At 36.4% G+C, this 25,988-nt stretch overlaps 1 protein-coding gene across 2 annotated transcripts; it reads left to right on the top strand.

Annotated features, from left to right (window-relative positions):
- The first annotated feature begins 64 nt into the window (after positions 1 to 64).
- Positions 65 to 24,797, top strand: LOC117331495 (protein tyrosine phosphatase domain-containing protein 1-like). Of its 2 annotated transcripts, none has more exons than XM_033890230.1 (14): positions 65 to 156; positions 6,205 to 6,303; positions 7,889 to 8,054; positions 11,470 to 11,550; positions 13,528 to 13,646; positions 14,263 to 14,284; positions 15,701 to 15,807; positions 16,790 to 16,877; positions 17,682 to 17,771; positions 19,672 to 19,771; positions 20,096 to 20,578; positions 22,439 to 22,540; positions 23,522 to 23,605; positions 24,395 to 24,797. In XM_033890230.1, exons 2-14 carry the CDS (start codon positions 6,222 to 6,224, stop codon positions 24,716 to 24,718), a joined length of 1,848 nt encoding a protein of 615 aa, XP_033746121.1. In that variant the 5' UTR covers positions 65 to 156; positions 6,205 to 6,221; the 3' UTR covers positions 24,719 to 24,797. The 2 variants fall into 2 exon arrangements, with proteins under 2 accessions (XP_033746121.1, XP_033746120.1); XM_033890229.1 differs by having other exon boundaries at positions 71 to 330.
- Positions 24,798 to 25,988: the final 1,191 nt, after the last annotated feature.

Raw genomic sequence — 25,988 nt, forward strand, 5'->3', positions numbered from 1 at the left:
GCATTGTGTAATCTCGGGAAATATTGTGTCAAATACAGAAAAAGTCAGAGGTACTCCGGGTAAATGTCTATATTAGCAACAAAATGGTGCAAATTCCTGCTGAGATGTGAAATGTTTTGCCGGTGGCAACAATGATACAGTTATTCTAACTATATGGTAACGGGATCTATATTGTGAAAACATTGATATTCTAGCCTACAAACTGCAGACAGGAATGCAGAGTATCTGTCCATTTTCGTCGTAGTGGGGCATACAAATGAAATGTCGTTTTTGATGTTTTGGCAACTACTGTACTGTAGGCCTACATAATATTGTCAAGCGAAACAGAAGGTATTATTAATAATTCCCTACACTGACTTGACACACTTGTGATCGATTTGTATTTATTTCAGAGATACACGTATTTGCATTTTGATAGTTTATTAACTTTATTTCAAAATTGCCTTTGTAGCACTTATATAACCTGATAATTAAGGAGGAAGGAATCATAATGCATTCATGTGTACACGCGTTCTTGCATTATGCCTCCTTGGTTGTGAATAGAGCTGTCTTCAAGAGAGAAGACAAAGGAAAAGAGAAAAAAATGTTGCAGAACTAGACAGGGCTGATTGCTAGTAATCAGAGCACCGATCATGACCTAGAGTTGGGATTTTGCCAGCTGCAGGTGTCTGTATACGGTTCCTGTATTGGTCACAAATGTTCTTAATTAAAAAAATGACTGTATTTTCCCAGAAGTTTCACAATCTGCATATTGCCAATAACCTTAACCCTCACAATTAACAGCTATTCTGTGACTTATGGGGGAATGGAAGAACTTGTGGAGACCAGAGTGGGATTTTCATTAACTGCATGCCGCTTTTTGAATTTTCAGGATTGAGGGATCTATATACGGTTGGTTTGAGTAGACAATAAGTTAAGGGTCTTGTTGCACCACAATCTTTACAGCGTGACAGTCTCTTTGACGAGTCTTTGTGGTGTTGCCCCCATATATGGGGTATCTGCAGGTATTGATAGGCACGTTCCTATATGTTCTCTCAAAACGGCTTTGCAGTTGATGTGGACCTGATAGTGTATTCTGGTAAAAACAGGGCATCCAGTTGACCCTTGACTTTTAGCAATTTCAGAAGTCAAATAACCTTTTCTCAGAAATCTGAAATTTTATTTGACATATTATTATGTCAAATAAATATGTCCCTTCAAACTCACTCTCAAAAAATCATGTATACTCTTCTCAAGTGTCTACTGGATGCCCTGAAAAAGCATGAAACAGCAACCAAAAGTTGAAGGTGGGAATGGGGGACTCCAAAATGGATTGTGTTCAAGCTAGCTAGGTCAATCATATCAAGGTGCTAGAGATGACAAGTACATGCTATTTGATTGTCCATGTTTGGTTTGGAGTATTCCCAGATTTTTGTTTTCAGAGGTGATTGGTCTTAATGGTACCCTGGTGGTATACTCCTACACAAATTGTAGGTCTCCCTGATGCCACTACCGATTGTTGGCTAGGTTGGGTGGTTGGCTGTTGTTGACTCATAGTGCACAATAGTAACTGGTTGTAGCTGATATAAGAAGGTAACAGAACATCTACTCTGTGTGTATTTGGTCAATCTTGTGTACTGCAGGAGCAGTGTCAAACCCAATCAGTCCAAGAGTGATATCAACTACAGGGGCTGTTAAGTGATGGCATACTCCTAGCCTTATTTGTGGCACCTGTGCATATTCAACCCCTGGAAGAGACTATTTGTCCAGGTTGGCCTTTAATGCTCTCATCCTGCAAAGTGAAGGTATCTGTCACCATGCTTAGCTGTGGAGTTGCAGCTAGGCCTCCTATCTAACATCCCTGGGTTTGTCCAGCATTTGTAGTATACATGCTGGCCATGACAAAACTATATGCTCTTTAATAATGTGCCAGATATGGCTGATGTGCTTGATAGCTACAGCACCACTGGAGACAGTTCATTGTAACTGTCAGAGTGGCTGCCTTATATTTGCTCCAGAACTTTGACAACTTTATATGTTGTTAGTGGGTCATCTGTCTGCGGAAGGATAATTCATTGATGCGATATTGAAGATTATTTCCTCAACGGAGGACATACATTCACAACACTCCCCCTATATATTATTTACATACATGTGCTAGGGTCATCGTAGACTACACATGCAAGTGTCAACATATAATATGTTGTTGTTGCATATCGTACTCTGTCATCTTTTACAATAATAAGAGTTAACCATTATGCTAGAAATTAAAGCTATTGTAATTTATGGAAGGTCTTGACTAAGGGCAAACTTTTAGTCACTTCCTACAACACAATTATTTATATATATGTCCTGTTACTAAATTACTAAGCTGAAGCTACCAGGGAAACATCAGTGGGATCGACGCAGGTTTATACAGAGTAGATTTACTACTAGTATACAGAAGGAATGGGACCGGGATATATGGCAGGATTACAGAATAGACAGAGTCCGGATTATGCAGAGTTTATTTACTATATATTATATATATAATAAATAAAGAAGGGAATTTTCGGGACCAAATTATTTGGCCGGTTTTGGCAAATATCCGGATTGGACAGAGTCCGGTTTGGACAGAGTGCACTGTATAAAAGTAATTAAGTTATATTCCTCAGATCTGATGATACATGTACAATTTGTAGAACATCTTAAAATATAGATTATATAAATTAGTAAATCTCCATGCAACTGTTGATGCATGTGCTGTTTTTAATTACCGTCCTTGTTTTCAAGGTTTTATGTCCTTATAAATTAAAGTTTATAAAAATTATGACATTTACAAACAACACTGAAGTAGTAAAAATAGAAAAAGTTTGGGAATGTTTAGGGGTATAGAAAATAAATCAAAAGTTTCTTCACTATACTAGTCCTGAAGTATGTAAGCTATTTCAATTCTTATACCAGTAATTATATATAAAGCTACATCTCGCCCATCATTCATAACCTTTGTTAATTTTGTTATCTGTTTGTCCCTTATCAGATCTTGTGTGTAAACTATACATGTAGCTTTTCAAGAGCAAATTTAAATCGTCTAAAAGAACCATATCTAATTGATCGGTCAAAGGTCAAATTACTTTAATATAAGATTGATGAACCTTTGTAGAGTTTATTTAATGAAAAAAACTTTTTTCTCAAGGTCACAGCTGGAATTAAAAAGCAACATCATCTAGGTGGAATTGTTAACAGATTTGTGCTGAAAGTTATCTGTGGTATCAGCTATAAGTTACAAGTTAAATGTATATGTCATTATGATTTTTATCAATACAATATTTCACAGGCCCAAAGCCCTGAGTAGGGATATAATACAGTTGTAGATAGATAATATCGACTCTCCTTGTCTTTATTATTTGTGTCATTGTTTTACATATTGATTATTGTTCTGTGAAAATGTGATTCTGAGTCTGGCTATATATTCATCATTTTGGTTGCCACAGGCGTGTTTATAGCTAATGTAGACAGACATTGTCCTGGACTTGTTTGTTCCTGTATTGACACTTATGATTAATAGGAATTTTGTCTGTTGCTGTAAAATAAAGGTCAACATGTTCCCACTGTTCTCAGCAGAAAATATCCCACAGGTTGCATTTGAATTGTCTACACTGACAATAACATGGTTGTCTGGATTAGTATAAAGATCTAATTTACTGCTTTAAAACATAATGCCATGGATATTAAGTGGAGCCAGGATATATCTAGGTGTTAAAGACAGTTATATGATACTGCATGAATTACATAATGTATTTAGAATGCATACCAAGAAAGAAATGTGTTTCCTGTTTTCCATACTGACAATAACTTCATGCATGCAATTACATGAGTTATTGAATATTTTATTGCCATTTTCAAGGAAGCACTTACAATGATCAATGTTCCTTTAAACAACTGTAATGATATTTCCTATTTCTTGCAACAAGAAATTAATACAAATGTACCTGGTATATAAGCAGTCTTTCGTTTGGCCTTAGATATAAAAACAATATATTCTTTGTGAAAACAAAACTCATTAAAATATGGATAATGATAGCAGCTGGAGAGTTACAATGTTTACCTGATGATTAAAGAAGGGCGTTACCTGTGATGTAACTTTACCTGTTGAATCCCACATACCTGGCCTGGATGCTACCAGTGTATCTGACGGTAGGACTGCTACACTGGACTAGAGGGAGGTGCTAGCTTCATGCCCTTGTCTGTGTACATCAATTATGTATTATTGACCCAGGAGATAACACTACAGCCATATATTACTTGGCTGCAAGGAAACTTCAGATTTCCTAGCTGGTTCTTCAAGGTGGTATAGTGTAAAATTAGCTGTGTTATGGTGAAATTGATTAGCCTGCAGGTAGATCATATGACTAGATCTGTTACCACGACCTGGTGCTTCCTCTAGTTTAATAAGTTAGAAAGTAAAGATTCATCATGCCAAGTAAGTATGATACCAGCTTTTAGGAAATTTTACAGATAAATACAATTTGACCTTGGAGTTGTATTGCTATAATGTATAATCACAATGTCTGATTTGCAGCTGGCATGTTTATTGTGTACATGTATATGTTTGCTCATATTCTCTGCAATTGATACGTACTGTATTAATTTTATATTTGAAACCTGGATCATATTGGTGATCTCAAGACCTGACAAGTTATATTTAACCATTATCAGCTATCGGCTAGAACACTGCCTGGCTGTTGATTTTCTATGTAATGTTAATTGAATATGAATTTGCACACATAAAGGTTTCCAAGGAATTGCATGGACATTGAAATTTCTGTAGAAAATGTCTGCTTCTTTTCATTGAATTATATTGGTGATGGGCCAAAAGTCATTGATAACAATTGTCACTGTCAGGACAGTATTGTATTGGTGATGGGCCAAAGTCTTTGATAACAATTGTCACTGTCAGGACAGTATTGTATTGGTGATGGGCCAAAAGTCTTTAATAACAATTGTCACTGTCAGGACAGAATTGTATTGGTGATGGGCCAAAAGTCTTAGATAACAATTGTCACTGTCGGGACAGAATTGTATTGGTGATGGGCCAAAGTCTTTGATAACAATTGTCACTGTCAGGACAGAATTGTATTGGTGATGGGCCAAAGTCTTTGATAACAATTGTCACTGTCAGGACAGTATTGTATTGGTGATGGGCCAAAGGTCTTTGATAACAATTGTCACTGTCAGAACAGTATTGTATTGGTGATGGGCCAAAGGTCTTTGATAACAATTGTCACTGTCAGGACAGAATTGTATTGATGGCGGGTCAAAAGTCTTTAATAACAATTGTCACTGTCAGGACAGAATTGTATTGGTGATGGGCCAAAAGTCTTAGATAACAATTGTCACTGTCAGGACAGTATTGTATTGGTGATGGGCCAAAAGTCTTAGATAACAATTGCCACTGTCAGGACAGAATTGTATTGGTGATGGGCCAAAAGTCTTAGATAGCAATTGTCACTGTCAGGACAGTATTGTATTGGTGATGGGCCAAAAGTCTTTGATAGCAATTGTCACTGTCAGGACAGAATTGTATTGGTGATTGGCCAAAAGTCTTTGATAACAATTGTCACTGTCAGGACAGAATTGTATTGGTGATTGGCCAAAAGTCTTTGATAGCAATTGTCACTGTCAGGACAGAATTGTATTGGTGATGGGCCAAAGTCTTTGATAACAATTGTCACTGTCAGAACAGTATTGTATTGGTGATGGGCCAAAGGTCTTTGATAACAATTGTCACTGTCAGGACAGAATTGTATTGATGGCGGGTCAAAAGTCTTTAATAACAATTGCCACTGTCAGGACAGAATTGTATTGGTGATGGGCCAAAAGTCTTAGATAGCAATTGTCACTGTCAGGACAGTATTGTATTGGTGATGGGCCAAAAGTCTTTGATAGCAATTGTCACTGTCAGGACAGAATTGTATTGGTGATGGGCCAAAAATTCTTTAATAACAATTGTCACTGTCAGGACAGTATTGTATTGGTGACGGGCCAAAACTCTTTGATAACAATTGTCACTGAAAGTACAATTTTATTTGTGATGTCCGTTTTTGTGTTACCTATGACGTATATTGGAAAGGTATGTGGCACATATGATGACAGAGGGGGGCAGGTGAAACATAACAACATGTTATTACGCATAATTCTTATTCTCTTTAGTTAAGTATAAAAACTGTTTGGTTCCATCTACAGAACTAAAGATACAGAACATGGAGCCTGACCAAGATGAATATTCTCATCCAGGGGAGGAAGGACTGGTGTGGACGGAAGAACACGCTGAACGCTCGCATGGTAAGATAGATTAACAATATTTGTTGGAAGAAAATTGATGATATCTAATTACATTTAAATCTTAATTGTGTATAAGTTATAAATATCATTTGATACAGACATTTAAAATTTTAATTATGTATAAGTTATAAATATCATTTGATACTGACATTTAAATACATATATATCAGAGTCACAATTTGATAACTAGGGTATTTTTCCCCATTGAGTTCTATAACAATTTAAAATGTTCTTAATATATACTCAATGGGATTAGGTGGTTATAGGCTCATGTCCCTTCCAACTGGCGAGCTGCTTATCACTGGACATGAAGTTTTACGTATAATTGACCTGACCAATTTTGTTTTACGTATGAAAACTCAACAGAGGTAAGACGTTGAGTGTGTAAGCCCTATTTATACTACAAGGTAGCCTGTAGCATGTTTAGGCCTGTTCTCTAGATTGACCTTCCTGATACTAACCCCACCGCCTGTTTTTGCAATTAGAAATGGCAAACACTTAATTGACAACTTTTAGGTAAAGCCAGTTTCTGCCTAGCTTAGCCCTGTCAGCAATACATCAACCCAGTTACAGACTGAACACAATCCAACTGCAAAATCTGCAGCTGGACCACCAAATCTAAGGTCTTTAGGGGTACCTACACAGGCCGCCTCTGAGGACATTGCACCACTTGGGATGTAGTATACCTCATCACCTATATATGCAACAAGCAATATATTGGTGAAGCCATGCAAACACCAATTTAAAATCCAAATAAGGGAACATATTTGAGACATCGATAAACATAGAGACACACCAGTTGAAAACTACGACAACAAATGTCACCGGTATCAAATTATTGAGGTTGTAAAATTGACCCGGATTCTCCCTCATCCACTAAAGATCAATGCCTTTAGGTAATACTGAGATACACCAACTTCATACACTGGACCCTGTCGAGATCAATGTCCTCGGGTAATACTGAGATACACCAACTACACACACTGGACCCTGTCGGGATCATTGTCCTCGTGTAATACTGAGATACACCAACTACACACACTGGATCCTGTCGGGATCAATGTCCTCGGGTAATACTGAGATACACCAACTACACACACTGGATCCTGTCGGGATCAATGTCCTCAGGTAATACTGAGATACACCAACTACACACACTGGATCCTGTCGGGATCAATGTCCTCAGGTAATACTGAGATACACCAACTACACACACTGGATCCTGTCGGGATCATTGTCCTCGGGTAATACTGAGATACACCAACTACACACACTGGACCCTGTCGGGATCATTGTCCTCAGGTAATACTGAGATACACCAACTACACACACTGGATACTGTCGGGATCATTGTCCTCTGGTAATACTGAGATACACCAACTACAAACACTGGATCCTGTCGGGATCATTGCCTTCGGGTAATACTGAGATACACCAACTACACACACTGGACCCTGTCAGGATCAATGCCTTTGGGTAATATTGAGATATTCAGAAACTTTACTTTATTAGTATATACTCAACTTATAAAATATAAAATATCCCCAGTATTATAACTAAAAGACATTTTTTTTCACTCTTAAAGGTAAAGACCCTAAGGCAGGCTATAACAAGTTTACAGAACAGGCACGGGGGATGATTTCTCCAGAAAGAATATGTGCTATGTTCTGTGGAGGGAAGAAATGCAAGTATTGTAACCCAGACTTGTGGCCGAAGGAAAAAATGGTCATCAATGGACTTTATTCAAGCTGGTAAGATAGCAGTAACTCACTGTTCACATATTTTATAATAAATATAATGAGAGTTACACTGATTCAAGTATTAAAACCTGTACAGGCTCTGTTGACTTTTTAATTGCATATCGATATGGCTAGCTATAGGGTTCTTAATGCTGTTCATACATGTATATTCAAATTCATCAACGAAATGTAATTGTTATTAAGTACATCAGAAGTGTAATGGAAAATCAATATATTATTAACATCATAAATAATACTGTGAAGAAACTAGTGTTTTGAGTGGTTACAATTTTCTATGATAAACTATCTTTAAATAAGCAATTGAATGTATGCTTCATGTAAAAGCTTCACACATAGTACTTTTAATGTGTAGAGTACTTGTAAATGCTGTGCATGACAGCTAGAGTAGTTTACAGCCCAATCAACGTCTGTACATGTGTAGTATTTGTGTAGTACTGGTGTAGTAAATGTTTAGTAATTGTGTAGTACTGGTGTAGTACTGGTGTAGTAATTGTGTAGTACTGGTGTAGTACTGGTGTAGTAAATGTTTAGTAATTGTGTAGTACTGGTGTAGTACTGGTGTAGTAATTGTGTAGTAATTGTGTAGTACTGGTGTAGTAATTGTGAAGTACTGGTGAAGTAATTGTGTAGTACTGGGGTATGATTGTGTAGTACTGGTGTAGTACTGGTGTAGTTCTGGTGTAGTACTGGTGTAGTAATTGTGTAGTACTGGTGTAGTATTTGTGTAGTACTGGTTTAGTACTGTTGTAGTACTGGTGTAGTAATTGTTTAGTAATTGTGTAGTAATTGTGTAGTACTGGTGTAGTACTGGTGTAGTACTGATGTAGTACTGGTGTAGTAATTGTGTAGTACTGGTGTCGTACTGGTGTAGTACTGGTGTAGTAATTGTGTAGTACTGGTGTAGTAATTGTGTAGTACTGGTATAGTACTGGTGTAGTACTGGTGTAGTAATTGTATAGTAATTGTGTAGTACTGGTGTAGTACTGGTGTAGTAATTGTGTAGTACTGGTGTAGTAATTGTGTTGTACTGGTGTAGTATTGGTGTAGTAATTGTGTAGTACTGGTGTAGTACTGGTGAAGTACTGGTGTAGTACTGGTGTAGTAATTGTGTAGTACTGGTGTAGTACTGGTGTAGTAATTGTGTAGTACTGGTGTAGTACTGGTGTAGTAATTGTGTAGTACTGGTGTAGTAATTGTGTAGTACTGGTGTAGTAATTGTGTAGTACTGGTGTAGTAATTGTGTTGTACTGGTGTAGTACTGGTGTAGTACTGGTGTAGTAATTGTGTAGTAATTGTGTAGTACTGGTGTAGTAATTGTGTTGTAATTGTGTAGTACTGGTGTAGTAATTGTGTAGTACTGGTGTAGTAATTGTGTTGTAATTGTGTAGTACTGGTGTAGTAATTGTGTAGTACTGGTGTAGTAATTGTGTTGTAATTGTGTAGTACTGGTGTAGTAATTGTGTAGTACTGGTGTAGTAATTGTGTAGTACTGGTGTAGTAATTGTGTAGTACTGGTGTAGTAATTGTGTAGTAATTGTGTAGTACTGGTGTAGTAATTGTGTAGTACTGGTGTAGTAATTGTGTAGTACTGGTGTAGTAATTGTGTAGTACTGGTGTAGTACTGGTGTAGTAATTGTGTAGTACTGGTGTAGTAATTGTGTAGTACTGGTGTAGTAATTGTGTAGTACTGGTGTAGTAATGGTGTAGTACTGGTGTAGTAATTGTGTAGTACTGGTGTAGTACTGGTGTAGTAATTGTGTAGTACTGGTGTAGTAATTGTGTAGTACTGGTGTAGTAATTGTGTAGTACTGGTGTAGTAATTGTGTAGTACTGTTGTAGTAATTGTGTTGTACTGGTGTAGTACTGGTGTAGTAATTGTGTAGTAATTGTGTAGTACTGGACAGGTGTAGTACTGGTGTAGTACTAGTGTAGTACTGGTAGTAATTGTATAGTAATTGTGTAGTACTGGTGTAGTAATTGTGTAGTACTGGTGTAGTACTGGTGTAGTAATTGTGTAGTACTGGTGTAATACTGGTGTAGTAATTGTGTAGTACTGGTGTAGTACTGGTGTAGTAATTGTGTAGTACTGGTGTAGTAATTGTGTAGTACTGGTGTAGTAATTGTGTAGTACTGGTGTAGTAATTGTGTAGTACTGGTGTATTAATTGTGTAGTACTGGTGTAGTACTGGTGTTGTAATTGTGTAGTACTGGTATAGTAATTGTGTAGTACTGGTGTAGTACTGGTGTAGTAATTGTGTAGTACTGGTGTAGTACTGGTGTAGTACTGGTGTAGTAATTGTGTAGTACTGGTGTAGTACTGGTGTAGTACTGGATTAGTACTGGTGTAGTACTGGTGTAGTAATTGTATAGTAATTGTGTAGTACTGGTGTAGTACTGGTGTAGTACTGGTGTAGTAATTGTGTAGTACTGGTGTAGTAATTGTGTAGTACTGTTGTAGTAATTGTGTAGTACTGGTGTATTAATTGTGTAGTACTGGTGTAGTACTGGTGTAGTACTGGTGTATTAATTGTGTAGTACTGGTGTAGTACTGGTGTAGTAATTGTGTAGTACTGGTGTATTATTTGTGTAGTACTGGTGTAGTAATTGTGTAGTACTGGTGTAGTACTGGTGTAGTAATTGTGTAGTACTGGTGTAGTACTGGTGTAGTAATTGTGTAGTACTGGTGTAGTAATTGTGTAGTACTGGTGTAGTACTGGTGTAGTACTGGTGTAGTACTGGTGTAGTAATTGTGTAGTACTGGTGTAGTAATTGTGTAGTACTGGTGTAGTAATTGTGTAGTACTGGTGTAGTACTGGTGTAGTAATTGTGTAGTACTGGTGTAGTACTGGTGTAGTAATTGTGTAGTACTGGTGTAGTACTGGTGTAGTAATTGTGTAGTACTGGTGTAGTAATTGTGTAGTACTGGTGTAGTAATTGTGTAGTACTGGTGTAGTAATTGTGTAGTACTGGTGTAGTAATTGTGTAGTACTGGTGTAGTACTGGTGTAGTAATTGTGTAGTACTGGTGTAGTACTGGTGTAGTAATTGTGTAGTACTGGTGTAGTACTGGTGTAGTAATTGTGTAGTACTGGTGTAGTAATTGTGTAGTACTGGTGTAGTAATTGTGTAGTACTGGTGTAGTAATTGTGTAGTACTGGTGTAGTACTGGTGTAGTAATTGTGTAGTACTGGTGTAGTACTGGTGTAGTAATTGTGTAGTACTGGTGTAGTACTGGTGTAGTAATTGTGTAGTACTGGTGTAGTAATTGTGTAGTACTGGTGTAGTACTGGTGTAGTAATTGTGTAGTAATTGTGTAGTACTGGTGTAGTAATTGTGTAGTACTGGTGTAGTAATTGTGTACCTCTGTACATGACAAAATGACAGTTTACACATCTTGGTGTTGACAGGATCACAGAGAACATTGTTGCTATGTCCAGACCAGCTGATGAGCTGATCGACAAATTTGACATCATAGGCCAGTTCAAACAGTAAGTAACTTACAATACAAAGTACATGACATACATGTATATTGGTAAGCAACAGAAGACAAACTGAAAGAGCTCACATTATAGGGCAGCTAGGTTATCTATAAGATATATATAGGCTTATAGACTGGTCCCAGTGTAACAAGTCTTTCTTAAATTCTCAACTTATTTTGATGCAAAAGACTTTTAGGAAAATGTCAGTTTTAGTTCACCTGCCTGAAGGGCAAGTTAGCCATGATTCTGTGTCCATTATCCATACATCTCTCTGGCATCTTCTCTTTAAGCAAGAGGCCCAGGGTCATGACATTGGGCTAGTAGCATACTTATATGAAGGGCTACTAAGTTTCTTCAAATAAATGATCTTGACTTACTTTCAATGTCAAATATATTGAAATCTTTAAGTAACTTCTTTTCATTGGCATGTAGTGTGCTTGGATGAAGGGGTGGAAGGGTGAAGTGATCGACCCTTACCTAAGTTCCAGGTCGTAGGGGTCAAATGGGTTTAATATATTTTTATTGAATAAAACAGTGCTGATGGCCACGGTATTGTGCCAGTTATAGCAATATGCAGGGATATTAAGTCACCTGGGATGAAGTCTCAAGTGACCTTATAACCGCCTTTTTTCATGGTCCATTGTACATCCATAAACAATTTACATTTACAATCTTCTAAGGAAGCCCTGGACTGATGTCAATAAAATTTTGAAGAAATTTTCCATGGTCAAAAGTTAACCAATGTTTTGAAGTACATGGTCCGTACTCCCCAGGGGACTGAGGGGAATAGCCAAAAGGGTTCAAATTGACTGAAAGTCATAAATCTTCTCAAGACCCAAATAAGGTCGAAACAAATACATTATGTATTCTTCATAGATGGAAGGCTGAGGGTCTTAAGGTGTTTTTAAAAAATTGTGACTTTCATGAACCTTGGGTCTTACGTTTGCCCCTGGAGTGGAATTAACATTTTTTACCATCATTTATTTGATTTCAATTGGAATTCACTCTTTCTTGGTTAACATTATCAGCATGGGATGACAGTTTGATGACAAGCACATGTTGGCACTGACTGACCCCCTCCATGAGGCTGATTGGTTGGTCCAAAAGGAGTGAAATTGAATGAAACTTCAAAAATCTTCTACTCAAGACCCAAATAAGATAGGATCAAATGCTGTTCTTATACATGGAAGGTTTTTAAGGTGTTTTACCAAAATTATGAAATATCATGACCCTTGGGTCTCAGCTTTGCTCCAGGGGAGGGGGTAAACTTTAGTAAGTTATATAGGGAAATCACATTTTTGAATACTTTTTGTTTAATTGATTTCTTTTTGAAATAGTTCTTAATTGGTTATAATTACCAGTTTTGGATGGTAATTGATGGTATTCAAATTTTTAGCCTGACTGACCCCCAAGGGCTGATGGGTAGGGTCAAAAAGGGTCAAATTGACTGAAATAATTAAAAATTAAGGTTACAATTAAGGCCTATGGGTCTTCTATTATCATAATCTCAGTAACAGTTTCCCATTAACATTTGTTGAAATGAAAATATTGTTGCTATCTATAGTTAAAGACTTCATTACATGTACACTGTACAAGATATCTCATCAACATCAGTCTCTGGAGTAATTATACAATGTAGGTGCTTAAATACACCAGGTGACATTTTCCTGACCACCACGGGAGTTTTGGTTTGTTTTTGTTTAACGTCCTATTAACAGCCAGGGTCATTTAAGGACATGCCAGGTTTTGGAGGTGGAGGAAAGCCGGAGTACCCGGAGAAAAACCACCGACCTACGGTCAGTACCTGGCCACTGCCCAACATAGGTTTCGAACTCGCAACCCAGAGGTGGAGCGCTTTTTTTAAGTGTTAAAGTGTCGGGACACCTGAACCACTCGGCCACCGCGGCCCCCACCACAGGAGTAGACATGTATCTATGTGAGCCACTGCATTGTATAATTAACTGCTCATATTTATTATAAATTCAGAATGGGAATAAGAACAATAATCAACCTGCAGTCCCAGGGAGAACATGCTGATTGTGGCTATGGGGTACAACCCAAGACTGGCTTCTCCTACACCCCACAGAGGTTCATGGATAACGGCAGTGAGTAAAGCATGAATCACCTGTAGGACTGAGGGACACAAGCTCCCATCATGTACACTGTATTATTATAATTAGAGATAATTTTCATAGATTATAAAATTGAATATAGATAAGTTTGTATCAAAATTGTATTTTATATTTATCTTATGATTGACCTGTTATCCAGTGAATTTGCCCATGCAATATTTTTGCATAAATCATGTGATTTAGTGTAATATACACTAGAGCATCTTTCATTGGCAGCGCCAGCCAGAAATTGATAGTGACATCATAATACAGACAATGATGTGATATGATAAATTGTGAATGGCACATTCTTTTAACAATGCCCTCCTTATTTTGACTTTAAAAATCAAAATATAAGTTTTCCAAGTTATGTGATGAAAGGCATCTTAAAGTTGTTTATACATTGCCTATGCAATTTTATGAAACTCATCTTGAAGTTTTATTTTTTGCTCCCAAAATGCAAGGCTTGCAAAAATGAGAACTCATATGAAATGATGGAGAACTTATTTAAGACCATATATAGAATGAAATTGATCTTAAGTTCTGTTACAGTGTATTCCAAATATATAGCTGCCATTTAAATGATACATAATTATTTTTCAATTTTCAGTCTACTTTTACAATTTTTGCTGGTAAGTAAATCTTATTGTTTAAATTTGTGAAATAATTGTTCAATAGCTGTTAAAGAATAATTCCTGTTTGTTTTGTCTTTTGTTTGTTGTTTTTCTGTTTTTTAGTTTTGAAGTTGCTTAATTTTTGTTACAAAAGTAATGTCTGTCTAAATTTGCATACAATTAACAGACCATGGAGCTATTTAAAGATAGAATGGATTTTTGGGTCATTGTAACTGAGTTGTTGCAATATATGGCCTTTTGTTTGTCGTCATGTTTCATCTGCCGTGCTGAATGTGATATGGTATGTACAGATTTTCATAAACTTCCTATGTACATTGTAGCTTTATATCAATAAGATCTCACATGTGTTTGACCATCGAGTTGATTCAGCTGTAAATCACAGGGTTATGGCCCTTTGTAGTTTTATTGCCATTTGAAATTATGAACAAGGTAACAGGAGTAAATATGAACAGATTTTCAAGAAACTTGGTACGCAGCATTATATAAAATAAGAGCCCACACAAGTTTGACATTTCTGCTGATTCAGTTATTACCAAGTTATGGCCCTTCCTAGTTTTGTTGTCAAAGGACTTTGATAAATTGAATAAATACTGTATGTGAATTGGTTTTGATGAAATTAGTATGCAGCTTTAGACAAAAAATATCTCGGAACACTTAAATAATGGGGTTGATTTGTTCATAACTTAACATGTTAACTTGATTAGATGTGAATGGATTTTGATGAAATTGGTATGCAGCTTTATACAAAAAAGATCTTGCAACACTTCAATAATTAGACAGATTTGATCTTAACTTGTTAACTTGATTAGATATGAATGGATTTTGATAAAATTTAGTATGCTGTGAACTTATACCAAAGTATTGTGACTGATATGATCATAATTAATATGGCTTATTGCAACTTGGGTCAGATATAGCCAAGATCATAATATTGGGCCATGGCCAAAAGCATACTGGGATGATGGACTGCCAATCACTTTGGCCTACTTTCAAGGTCACAGGTTAACTATTTTAACCTTAGTTTAAAAGCAAAATCATTAATTGATATATAGAACCTAGATGACTGATAAGGCCCGCAGTCTTGTAATCTTGTGAAGCCACACAAAATAACCTGAAGGTTTTTAATGGCAGTTAAATTAAATACGAAGCGGTCTTTAAAGATATCAGGGAACAATCTGTTTGGTGTTTAATTTGTTTCTAGGCCAGGCTGTGGTTTGAGGACACTTAGCTCTTTATTGGACATGGTGAAGGTCATGATGTTTATTTTTGAAGGTCAAATTTTAAACTTTGATGATTTTTGTTTCCAGGCCAGATTATGGTGTAGGGACACTTAGCTCTATACTGGACATGGTGAAGGTCATGATGTTTTTTTTTGAAGGTCAATCTTTGAACTTTGATGAGTTTTGTTTCCAGGCCAGATTATGGTGTAGGGACACTTAGCTCTATACTGGACATGGTGAAGGTGATGCAGTTTGCTGTATCAGAAGGAAAGGTTGCTGTTCATTGCCATGCGGGTCTAGGTAAATTTGATCCCATTCTCAAAATAAAATAAAACTTGTCGAATGTTACAAGTACATAGCTTGTAACATTGGAACATAGCATTATATACAATGTATATATAATGTTGGCAAAAACTGAACTTCACGTAGGTCAAGAATAAGTTATTTTAATGCAATGACCATATCATATGAACTTTTCCAGTTTAAATACAGCAATTTCATTGTTAATTCATGCAGTTGACCCAACTTGGAGTGAAAACATATTTCCAATTAAATAATTCTGTTCAGTCTGCTATACATTGAGACATTTGTCAAAGTTTATTGGTGTGTAAGGTTGGCTTACACTTCTGTTACCAAGTACTTTTCACAGGGTTAGCACGGGCCTTGAGAAAGTCTTGAATTTCTCCTTGGGCCTTGAAAAGCCTGAATTTCACCTTGGGCCTTGAAAAGCCTTGAAAATTGGTAAACAGCCTTGAAAAAGTCTTGAATATTAATTAAGGTTTCATTAGGATAAGTGAAACCCTGGTCACTGATCATTTGGAATCAACTTTGTATATGCCGCCTTCCCTACAGACATTAAGAATAGCTAGCCAGGTCAAGTTGTATTTTGATCAAGTGGATAGTAATTATAAGTTGCTTTTTTGTTCTCTTTTTCCCTCTGAAGATGACTTAGATGACAGGTAAAATGGGCCTTGAATATTTAATTAAGACATTGAAAAAGCCTTGAAAAGGCCTTGAATTGGCAATTGGTTTGACATAATCCATATGAACCCTGTTTCAGTACAATATGGAAAGCATGATTATCAAAGATGATGTTAATACAGAGATACCTGAAGGTTAAATGAAAGCCAGGTTTTATTATAGGAGTAATTGGATAGATAATAATACATAGATGATATCCTTGGAAAACGTAAAGTATAATTAAATGGATAGACTGACTCCATCAATGATAAAACTAGTATAAATTTGTAATAGATATGACTTCTATTTTACCATTTGACAGGGCGGACAGGGGTAATGATTGCTACCTACCTAGTGTTTACCAACAGGATCTCTGGTAATACTGCCATCCACTATGTCAGGTCTCAGAGGTAAGTTATTATAATGATAGATAGCCACAGAACGTCATAATGATAGGTATATAGCCACAGAACGTAATGATAGGTATATAACCACAGAACGTCATAATGATAGGTATATAGCCACAGAACGTCATAATGATAGGTATATAGTCACAGAACGTCATAATGATAGGTATATAGCCACAGAATGTCACAATGATAGGTATATAGCCACAGAACGTCATAATGATAGGTATATAGCCACAGAATGTCACAATGATATGTATATAGCCACAGAACATCATAATGGTAGGTATATAGCCACAGAATGTCACAATGATAGGTATATAGCCACAGAATGTCACAATGATAGGTATATAGCCACATAACGTCATAATGATAGGTATATAGCCACAGAATGTCATAATGATAGGTATATAGCCACAGAACGTCATATTTAGATCCACATCAATATGACCTTAATTAGGTTTGGAAATACAAACTGTAGCATGAATGAAGTCTTCCAATGTGGTGTTCATGACTTGTAGAAGAAGTGAGCGATTCAGGTCCATTGGGCCTCTTGAGTTGCAGTTTACACGAAGTACATTAGTTGTCTGTAGGTTGTAAAATATATGGATTTAGAAGCATGTATGAAATGTATATTTCTGCAAAGGCACAAAGATATTGAAATCTGATGTAATGTGATTTCCTTTAATTTGTACATTAATAATTATTGGCAACAGACACCGCTACATGTACTACTCTTGGCTTATAACTTTAATGTATACATGCAGTTTAATTTGTTGGTATGTTATTGTTGTCTTGTTTTTTTAGGCCCAGTTCTATACAAACAAGAGGGCAGATGGAAATCATACAAGAATTTGAAGCTTACTTGAAGCCATTTAGAATTGTTTTTGCATCAAAGTAAGAATCCAGTCATGATCATTACTTGTTTAAATATAAGAGGATATAAAGAAAATGTGATTAACCATTGGTGAATAATACAGCTAATGTCTTAAAATAATAATAACATTGAGGGATGGACTAGGACACCTGTTATAAATAATAACAATGAGGATGGACTAGGACACCTGTTATAAGTAATAGCACCTGAGGATGGACTAGGACATCTGTTATAAATAATAACATTGAGGGTGGACTAGGACACCTGTTATAAATAATAACATTGAGGGGGGACTAGGACACCTGTTATAAATAGTAACACTGAGGATGGACTAGGACACGTACCTGCTATAAATAACAACATTGAGGGTGGACTAGAACACCTGTTATAAATAATAACACTGAGGATGGACTAGGACACCTGTTATAAATAATAACATTGAGGGTGGACTAGAAAACCTGTTATAAATAATAACATTGAGGATGGACTAGGACACCTGTTATAAATAATAACATTGAGGGTGGACTAGGACACCTGTTATAAATAATAACATTGAGAGTGGACTAGGACACCTGTTATAAATAATAACATTGAGGGTAGACTAGAACACCTGTTATAAATAATAACACTGAGGATGGACTAGGACACCTGTTATAAATAATAACATTGAGGGTGGACTAGGACACCTGTTATAAATAATAACATTGAGGGTGGACTAGGACACCTGTTATAAATAATAACATTGAGGGTGGACTAGGACACCTGTTATAAATAATAACACTGAGGATGGACTAGGACACCTGTTATAAATAATAACATTGAGGGTGGACTAGGACACCTGTTATAAATAATAACATTGAGGGTAGACTAGAACACCTGTTATAAATAATAACACTGAGGATGGACTAGGACACCTGTTATAAATAATAACATTGAGGGTGGACTAGGACACCTGTTATAAATAATAACATTGAGGGTGGACTAGGACACCTGTTATAAATAATAACATTGAGGGTGGACTAGGACACCTGTTATAAATAATAACACTGAGGGTGGACTAGGACACCTGTTATAAATAATAACATTGAGGGTGGACTAGGACACCTGTTATAAATAATAACATTGAGGGTGGACTAGGACACCTGTTATAAATAATAACACTGAGGGTGGACTAGGACACCTGTTATAAATAATAACATTGAGGGGGGACTAGGACACCTGTTATAAATAATAACATTGAGGGTGGACTAGGACACCTGTTATAAATGATAACATTGAGGGTGGACTAGGACTCCTGTTATAAATAATAACATTGAGGGTGGACTAGGACACCTGTTATAAATAATAACATTGAGGGTGGACTAGGACACCTGTTATAAATAATAACATTGAGGGTGGACTAGGACACCTGTTATAAATAATAACACTGAGGGTGGACTAGGACACCTGTTATAAATAATAACATTGAGGGATGGACTAGGACACCTGTTATAAATAATAACACTGAGGGTGGACTAGGACACCTGTTATAAATAATAACACTGAGGGGTGACTAGGACACCTGTTATAAATAATAACATTGAGGGTGGACTAGGACACCTGTTATAAATAATAACACTGAGGGTGGATTAGGACACCTGTTATAAATAATAACATTGAGGGGGGACTAGGACACCTGTTATAAATAATAACATTGAGGGTGGACTAGGACATCTGTTATAAATAATAACACTGAGGGGGACTAGGACACCTAGCTGATATAAATAATAGCATTAAGGGTTGACAAGGACACCTGTTGTAAATAATAACATTTCCTTTTAAATTATTTTATTAAGAATAGGTATTCATAATTAAATTGTCATAGCTGTGTATTTCAGTCAATAGAAAACTTGTTAAATGATTACATTTTATTATTTTCAGAGCTAAAGACACTCATGAATTTACACTATCACACTTTTTAAATAGACAGAAACATGTGTTACATGGATACGAGGCAAGGAAGTTAAAGTTTGTGCCAAAGGTAAGTGTGATGCTGTTATCCTTCAGGTTAATTTTGTTACCAAAATAGACCTACTGATTATTTATAATGTGTTCACATAATATAGAAATAATCAGATGACTTTATCATAATTCTTCAGTTTTCTGTCGGAACACTTTGTAACTCATGTTGTGATAATGTTATGAAAAACAAGGCATGTCTCGCATGTACCTTTAGTTACATGTACTTGTACAACAAGTTTTCTAAGCAGTTTCCCTCACAAAACATTTACTTCACCTAGTATTTGTTTATAATATTAAGTACTAGTAATGTGTTGATCACTGAACTGATTTCCACTGTTTACAGGTAATATATGTAACTTGTGAGAGACTACTAGAACTCGCAGAATTAGGTAATTCTTTATCAAGATTTATCGAATCAAGTGACCATGAAGTTCAGCAAGAACAATTAAAATTCATTCCTGAAAAAGGAGAAGTGGCAGAACTTCCACGTAATGAGTCTAAGTCATCACTTGATGAACTGGCCACGTCATTAAATAAGAACGTCATATCACCAAAGGAGAAAACACCCTTGTCACGCACCAAAAGTTTCTCCATGGAGGATCTGAAGGATGAAAAACTCAAGTCATTGCAGGTACCAGCAGACAATCAGTCTGACACGAGTTCAAGAAACCTGTCTCCAGACACAAGTCTGGAGGGAGACCAAGGGGAGGAGGCTGTCAAGCCCAAATCATCTTGTAGAAGGAAATACACTCCTGGAGATGTAGCTGCAGAACTAGGTGCCACGTCCTACCCACAAGAGGTGTATGACAAGGCTGATAAACATGAGGTAGGAGTCATTTATATATAAACATTTAGCCCACAATCATTGGATGGTACAGTATTCAAATGACCCTACATCTGTGGTCTCTGCTTCTTCCGTAGACAATCCTTGTTATCGCTAAAATCGTTAATATTCCCAATTTCATTCATATTGATACTACCAACCACAATTCGAATGTGACGGGTCTGTCAAACAATGGATGTGACAAGTCTGTCAAACAATCGATGTGACGGGTCTGTCAAACAATCAATGTGACAGGTCTGTGACGGGTCTGTCAAACAATCGATGTGACGGGTCTGTCAAACAATCGATGTGATGGGTCTGTCAAACAAACAATGTGATGGGTCTGTCAAACAATCGATGTGATGGGTCTGTCAAACAATCAATGTGACAGGTCTGTCAAACAATCAATGTGACAGGTCTGTCAAACAATCAATGTGACGGGTCTGTCAAACAAACAATGTGACGGGTCTGTCAAACAATCAATGTGATGGGTCTGCCAAACAATCAATGTGATGGGTCTGTCAAACAAACAATGTGACGGGTCTGTCAAACAATCAATGTGATTGGTCTGTCAACCAATCATTGTGACGGGTCTGTCAAACAATCAATGTGACAGGTCTGTCAAACAATCATTGTGACGGATCTGTCAAACAATCATTGTGACGGGTCTGTCAAACAATCAATGTGACAGGTCTGTCAAACAATCATTGTGAAGGGTCTGTCAAACAATCAATGTGATGGGTCTGTCAAACAATCAATGTGATGGGTCTGTCAAACAATCAATGTGACAGGTTCGTCAAACAATCAATGTGACGGGTCTGTCAAACAATCGATGTGATGGGTCTGTCAAACAATCGATGTGATGGGTCTGTCAAACAAACAATGTGATGGGTCTGTCAAACAATCAATGTGATGGGTCTGTCAAACAATCAATGTGACGGGTCTGTCAAACAATCAATGTGACAGGTCTGTCAAACAATCAATGTGACAGGTCTGTCAAACAATCATTGTGACAGGTCTGTCAAACAATCAATGTGACAGGTCTGTCAAACAAACAATGTGACAGGTCTGTCAAACAATTATTGTGACGGGTCTGTCAAACAATCAATGTGACGGGTCTGTCAAACAATCAATGTGATGGGTCTGTCAAACAATCGATGTGATGGGTCTGTCAAACAAACAATGTGATGGGTCTGTCAAACAATCGATGTGATGGGTCTGTCAAACAAACAATGTGATGGGTCTGTCAAACAATCGATGTGATGGGTCTGTCAAACAAACAATGTGACGGGTCTGTCAAACAATCAATGTGATGGGTCTGTCAAACAATCAATGTGATGGGTCTGTCAAACAAACAATGTGACGGGTCTGTCAAACAATCAATGTGATTGGTCTGTCAACCAATCAATGTGACAGGTCTGTCAAACAATCATTGTGACGGGTCTGTCAAACAATCAATGTGACAGGTCTGTCAAACAATCATATTGTGAAGGGTCTGTCAAACAATCAATGTGAAGGGTCTGTCAAACAATCAATGTGACGGGTCTGTCAAACAATCAATGTGACGGGTCTGTCAAACAATCAATGTGATGGGTCTGTCAAACAATCAATGTGACGGGGGGGGGGGGATAGAGAAAAGATCAGTCTTAAATAGATCCACCATATGATCATGCAATGGTGGATGCCTGGCAATATCCCTTTGAGATCTCTTCTTCTAAAGAGTGGAAATCTTACTTCTAATAAAAAAAATTAAGTCACTAGTTCTGCAGGTTAAGACTCCCTAATCGTTTGTAGAATCTGTAGACTAGGTAGAATGATTAATTTGAATACATTGTGGAAGGTGAGATTGTTTTTTCCTTACAGATGAACCTTAATGAAAGAGATGATGCATGGTCTCAACTTGCACAAGAAACAGACCCTGCAGTTGTCTCCCTTGTTTTATGGGAGTGGCTTGACCAGCTAAAGGTATGTGAGCCTAGCTACAGCTCAAGTCTTTAGTCCAAGATCCACATTGTTACACAAGGTGTCATATCAGTTACGATCTCGATCTCTTTCTCTTTCAATGAAACGGAGATTTACTTTTCATCCCTTTAGAAATCACAGTTACCAGGTAAAAGTTTAATAAAAATAACAAACAAAAGACAGACACATCCAGGTCTGGTAATAACGCAGAAATTTTATGTCACATCTCAATATGAACTCATCACCTAAGTCATATTCAGTGTCATCATCCTGTCATTTGTATCTTTCAAAATCTGATATTAGTATTTTTTTCGTTTGATAGATGTGGTTTATTCAATAGTACATGTATTTACAAAATGTATTAGTGTTGTTGTGTATAAGGGACATACTGTAACTCTCTGAAAGAAGTAATCCTCAATAAAGAGGACACCTTTCTTTAAAGAACATTTTAGCCTTGTGTCCAATCAATAATGGGTGTGCTTTAGGGAACAACCAACCAATTGAAAAAATATATTTTTGAAACAGCCCCTGTGTATAGAAAGTTGAGCCAAGGATAAAATGTCTGGCAACCACTGATTGGCCAGTATGTTATGAAGTGAGAAAATAGATATGTAGCCTGATAGGTAACTATCATTAAGAAATGTTGCTATAAATTTCGTAAATCCCCAAAAGTTCAGGTATAATAATAATAAACAGGTAAACATTCAAGATTTTTGAGAATTTTTACTGCGAAATTCACCTATTTTCAAAATGGCTACCCTGGAGAAAATTTGAGCTGAAGGATATAACTTTTTTTTTGATTAGGTGTTATATCAGACCCTAAACTTTTGTTATAAACTATAATTGTCAAATTGAATTCAAGAATTTGAAAGAAATACTCCAAAACATTAACACTAAAGTCTATGGGAAAACAATTGGTTGGTTGGTCGCTATATACACAGGTTGGACTGTATATACTTATCAAGTGTAACATTGTATTGGCAGGAGCCTATCCTCAGGACTCAGGATCTTAAAAGCTTGTTGCCCTACAGAGATGATCCAGAGACAGGACTCCAGAAATTGGAGAAGGTACATATGAGACTAATTATCCCAATGTATTCCGTGCATTTCAAATTATCAAAAACTAATTAGTTCAGCATTTCTAATTTTTTCAAAATGTTATTTAAGAAATAATTAACGATGATTCGTGTATTGTTGCAGGATATACAACGAGGACGAGGATATTTTGCAATTAAATTAATAACGAAGGCCGCAGGCCTGAGTTATTAATTAAAATTGCAAAATATCCGAGTCTGAGTTGTATATCCTGCAACAATACACGAGTCAAAGTTGATTATTTCTATTCTACCATGTACTGTTTAGTTCTGAGATCTACCTCTTCCTAATAGAAAAACGGCAACGAAACCCCGGGAAATGTGTCGCTACATGGCTGTTACAATTCACAAGAAACGATAAGGCGCGCGTGCTAATTAATATTCAAAAGCTGACGTCAATTCCAAGCCGTTTCGATAACATTCGGGGATGTCGGCAAACAATTCATGTAGAAATGCTCTCCAAAGGTTGCCTGTGGAAACAGACCTTACAACATATTGTTAAGCAAAGTCTGTTATGGGTGGATAGAAATTAACAATCTGCTAAATTTCTCCGTTGTAAAATACACGGTCTCCGACGTTCAAATGTTTTGGCGCCGCCATGTTTGTTTACAAATGCACTATTTCGGAGGGGAAACAGCCGTGACTCACGAGCGTGTATTATTGACACGAGCGTGTATTATTGGAAAATAATACATGGTTTTAAACCAATCAAAACTGTCGTTGCATAGCAAACATGGTAGAATAATGTCTCATGCTTTTGTAGGGCTCACGGAATACCATTCTATACATGGTGAAGGTCATTGAGAAACTGCGACCCGTCAGTGAAGATGTTGAATCCAAGATCTATGAAAAACTGATGTCCTATCTGACTCATCAATGGGTTATAGTGACTACTGATTTACTGAGTACAAATGAGAGCTGGGCCATGTCCACGCGGGATAGTAACGATGACAGAGATAATGGCCGTGACCACTGGATGGACATGAAACCTAAGACTGCCAGCGATCTCACGCAATTCTTCAATAATGTACGAAAATTTGTGAAGTCTTCAGACATCAAACTTTCTACAGCTCGTAGTGAAAAATGATGCAAAATGTGTTAAGATGCCAGCAATACATATTGTATGTGTGATTAAGTTTTAATTCTACCTCCCCTCCCCCCTAGTCCCCCCCTAACCCCCCCCCCCCCCCCCCCCAACACCCCCAACACCTCCCACCACCTCCCTACCCCAACCCTCTTAGTCTTTACTATACCCATTGGTTGTTAACTTTAAAACAGTTTATAAAGTAGAATACATAAAAAAATTATATTTATAGTTTAGATTTGTTGGAGCTTTCATTCTATATACTTGTTACTTATTTGGTTTATATTTTCTTGAAGAAATTTTATGTAAAAGATTTCAAACAGCATTGTAAAATATGTAGTAAATCAAAAAGTTAATAATTTTGCAAATAAACTGTAACAGTTATTGTTTAGTATTATCTTCAAAATATTTAGAGTATTCATTTATGGTTCGGTAGCATAAAAATCATTTGATTTAATAGTCAATAATAAATCAAATTTACTGCCCCGGTAGATTATCGCACAGGATGTTCAAATTTCTTAAGCAAATTCTTTCCTTTGATGAATTATCATACAAATGCACACCAAAGTAGTTCAATCAAAAAAAAGAAAGAAAGAAATAATAGCAAAACAAATAAAAAAAAAAAATTTGAATGAATTTCACCTTAAATTTTTTTTTCTAAGAATAAGGAATGTAAATTTGCAAAACAATTAAAAATATAGCTGAAATTTGACGATTTATTTGATTAATTAATTTTTTTAAACATTGTGATTAATGCAATGTAATGTTAGTTTAGTTGTTATTTTATGATGATGAATGGTGCATTATAGACCATGTTGATTATAATGGAGCTGATGTTATTGTTATACATTTCCATGTTGGCACAACATTTGTATATTTTGTGAAGTTGTTTCTCTGTCTTCTACATGAGAGAGATTTCCCAGATTGTATTGTTAAAGATTTTCTACATTATCTGCTTTTCAAAATAATCATGAAATGACAGTGAGATATGGTATGAATTTGTGTAACGGCCTTACTGGCAATCTGTGTTTGTTGTTAAAACATTCTTATTGTTTGCCAAAAAAAAAATGTTGAAATTGTCACAGATTCACATTTAATTTTTGGAGAATATAATAGTAGCTGTTATCCAAAATGTTCTGCCTAACTAAAGGATACCTTTTTTTTAAAATTTATATTGGATACTTTTGAAAAATATAAAGAAAAATCATTTTAACAATTTGTTTTGCTGAATTTTTTCATGAAATGTTTTCACTGCCAAATGCAATTATTTTTA

The sequence above is a fragment of the Pecten maximus genome, chromosome 7, assembly GCF_902652985.1.
Source record: "Pecten maximus chromosome 7, xPecMax1.1, whole genome shotgun sequence".
NCBI lineage: Eukaryota > Metazoa > Mollusca > Bivalvia > Pectinida > Pectinidae > Pecten > Pecten maximus.

Bases quoted from the DNA above. Each gene is read 5' to 3' on its own strand.
- LOC117331495 (XM_033890230.1), top strand. From the start codon at position 6,222: ATGGAGCCTGACCAAGATGAATATTCTCATCCAGGGGAGGAAGGACTG. The intron at 16,878-17,681 runs GTAAGTTATTAT...TTGTTTTTTTAG, and splicing joins CACTATGTCAGGTCTCAGAG to GCCCAGTTCTATACAAACAA. The intron at 17,772-19,671 runs GTAAGAATCCAG...TATTATTTTCAG, and splicing joins AGAATTGTTTTTGCATCAAA to AGCTAAAGACACTCATGAAT.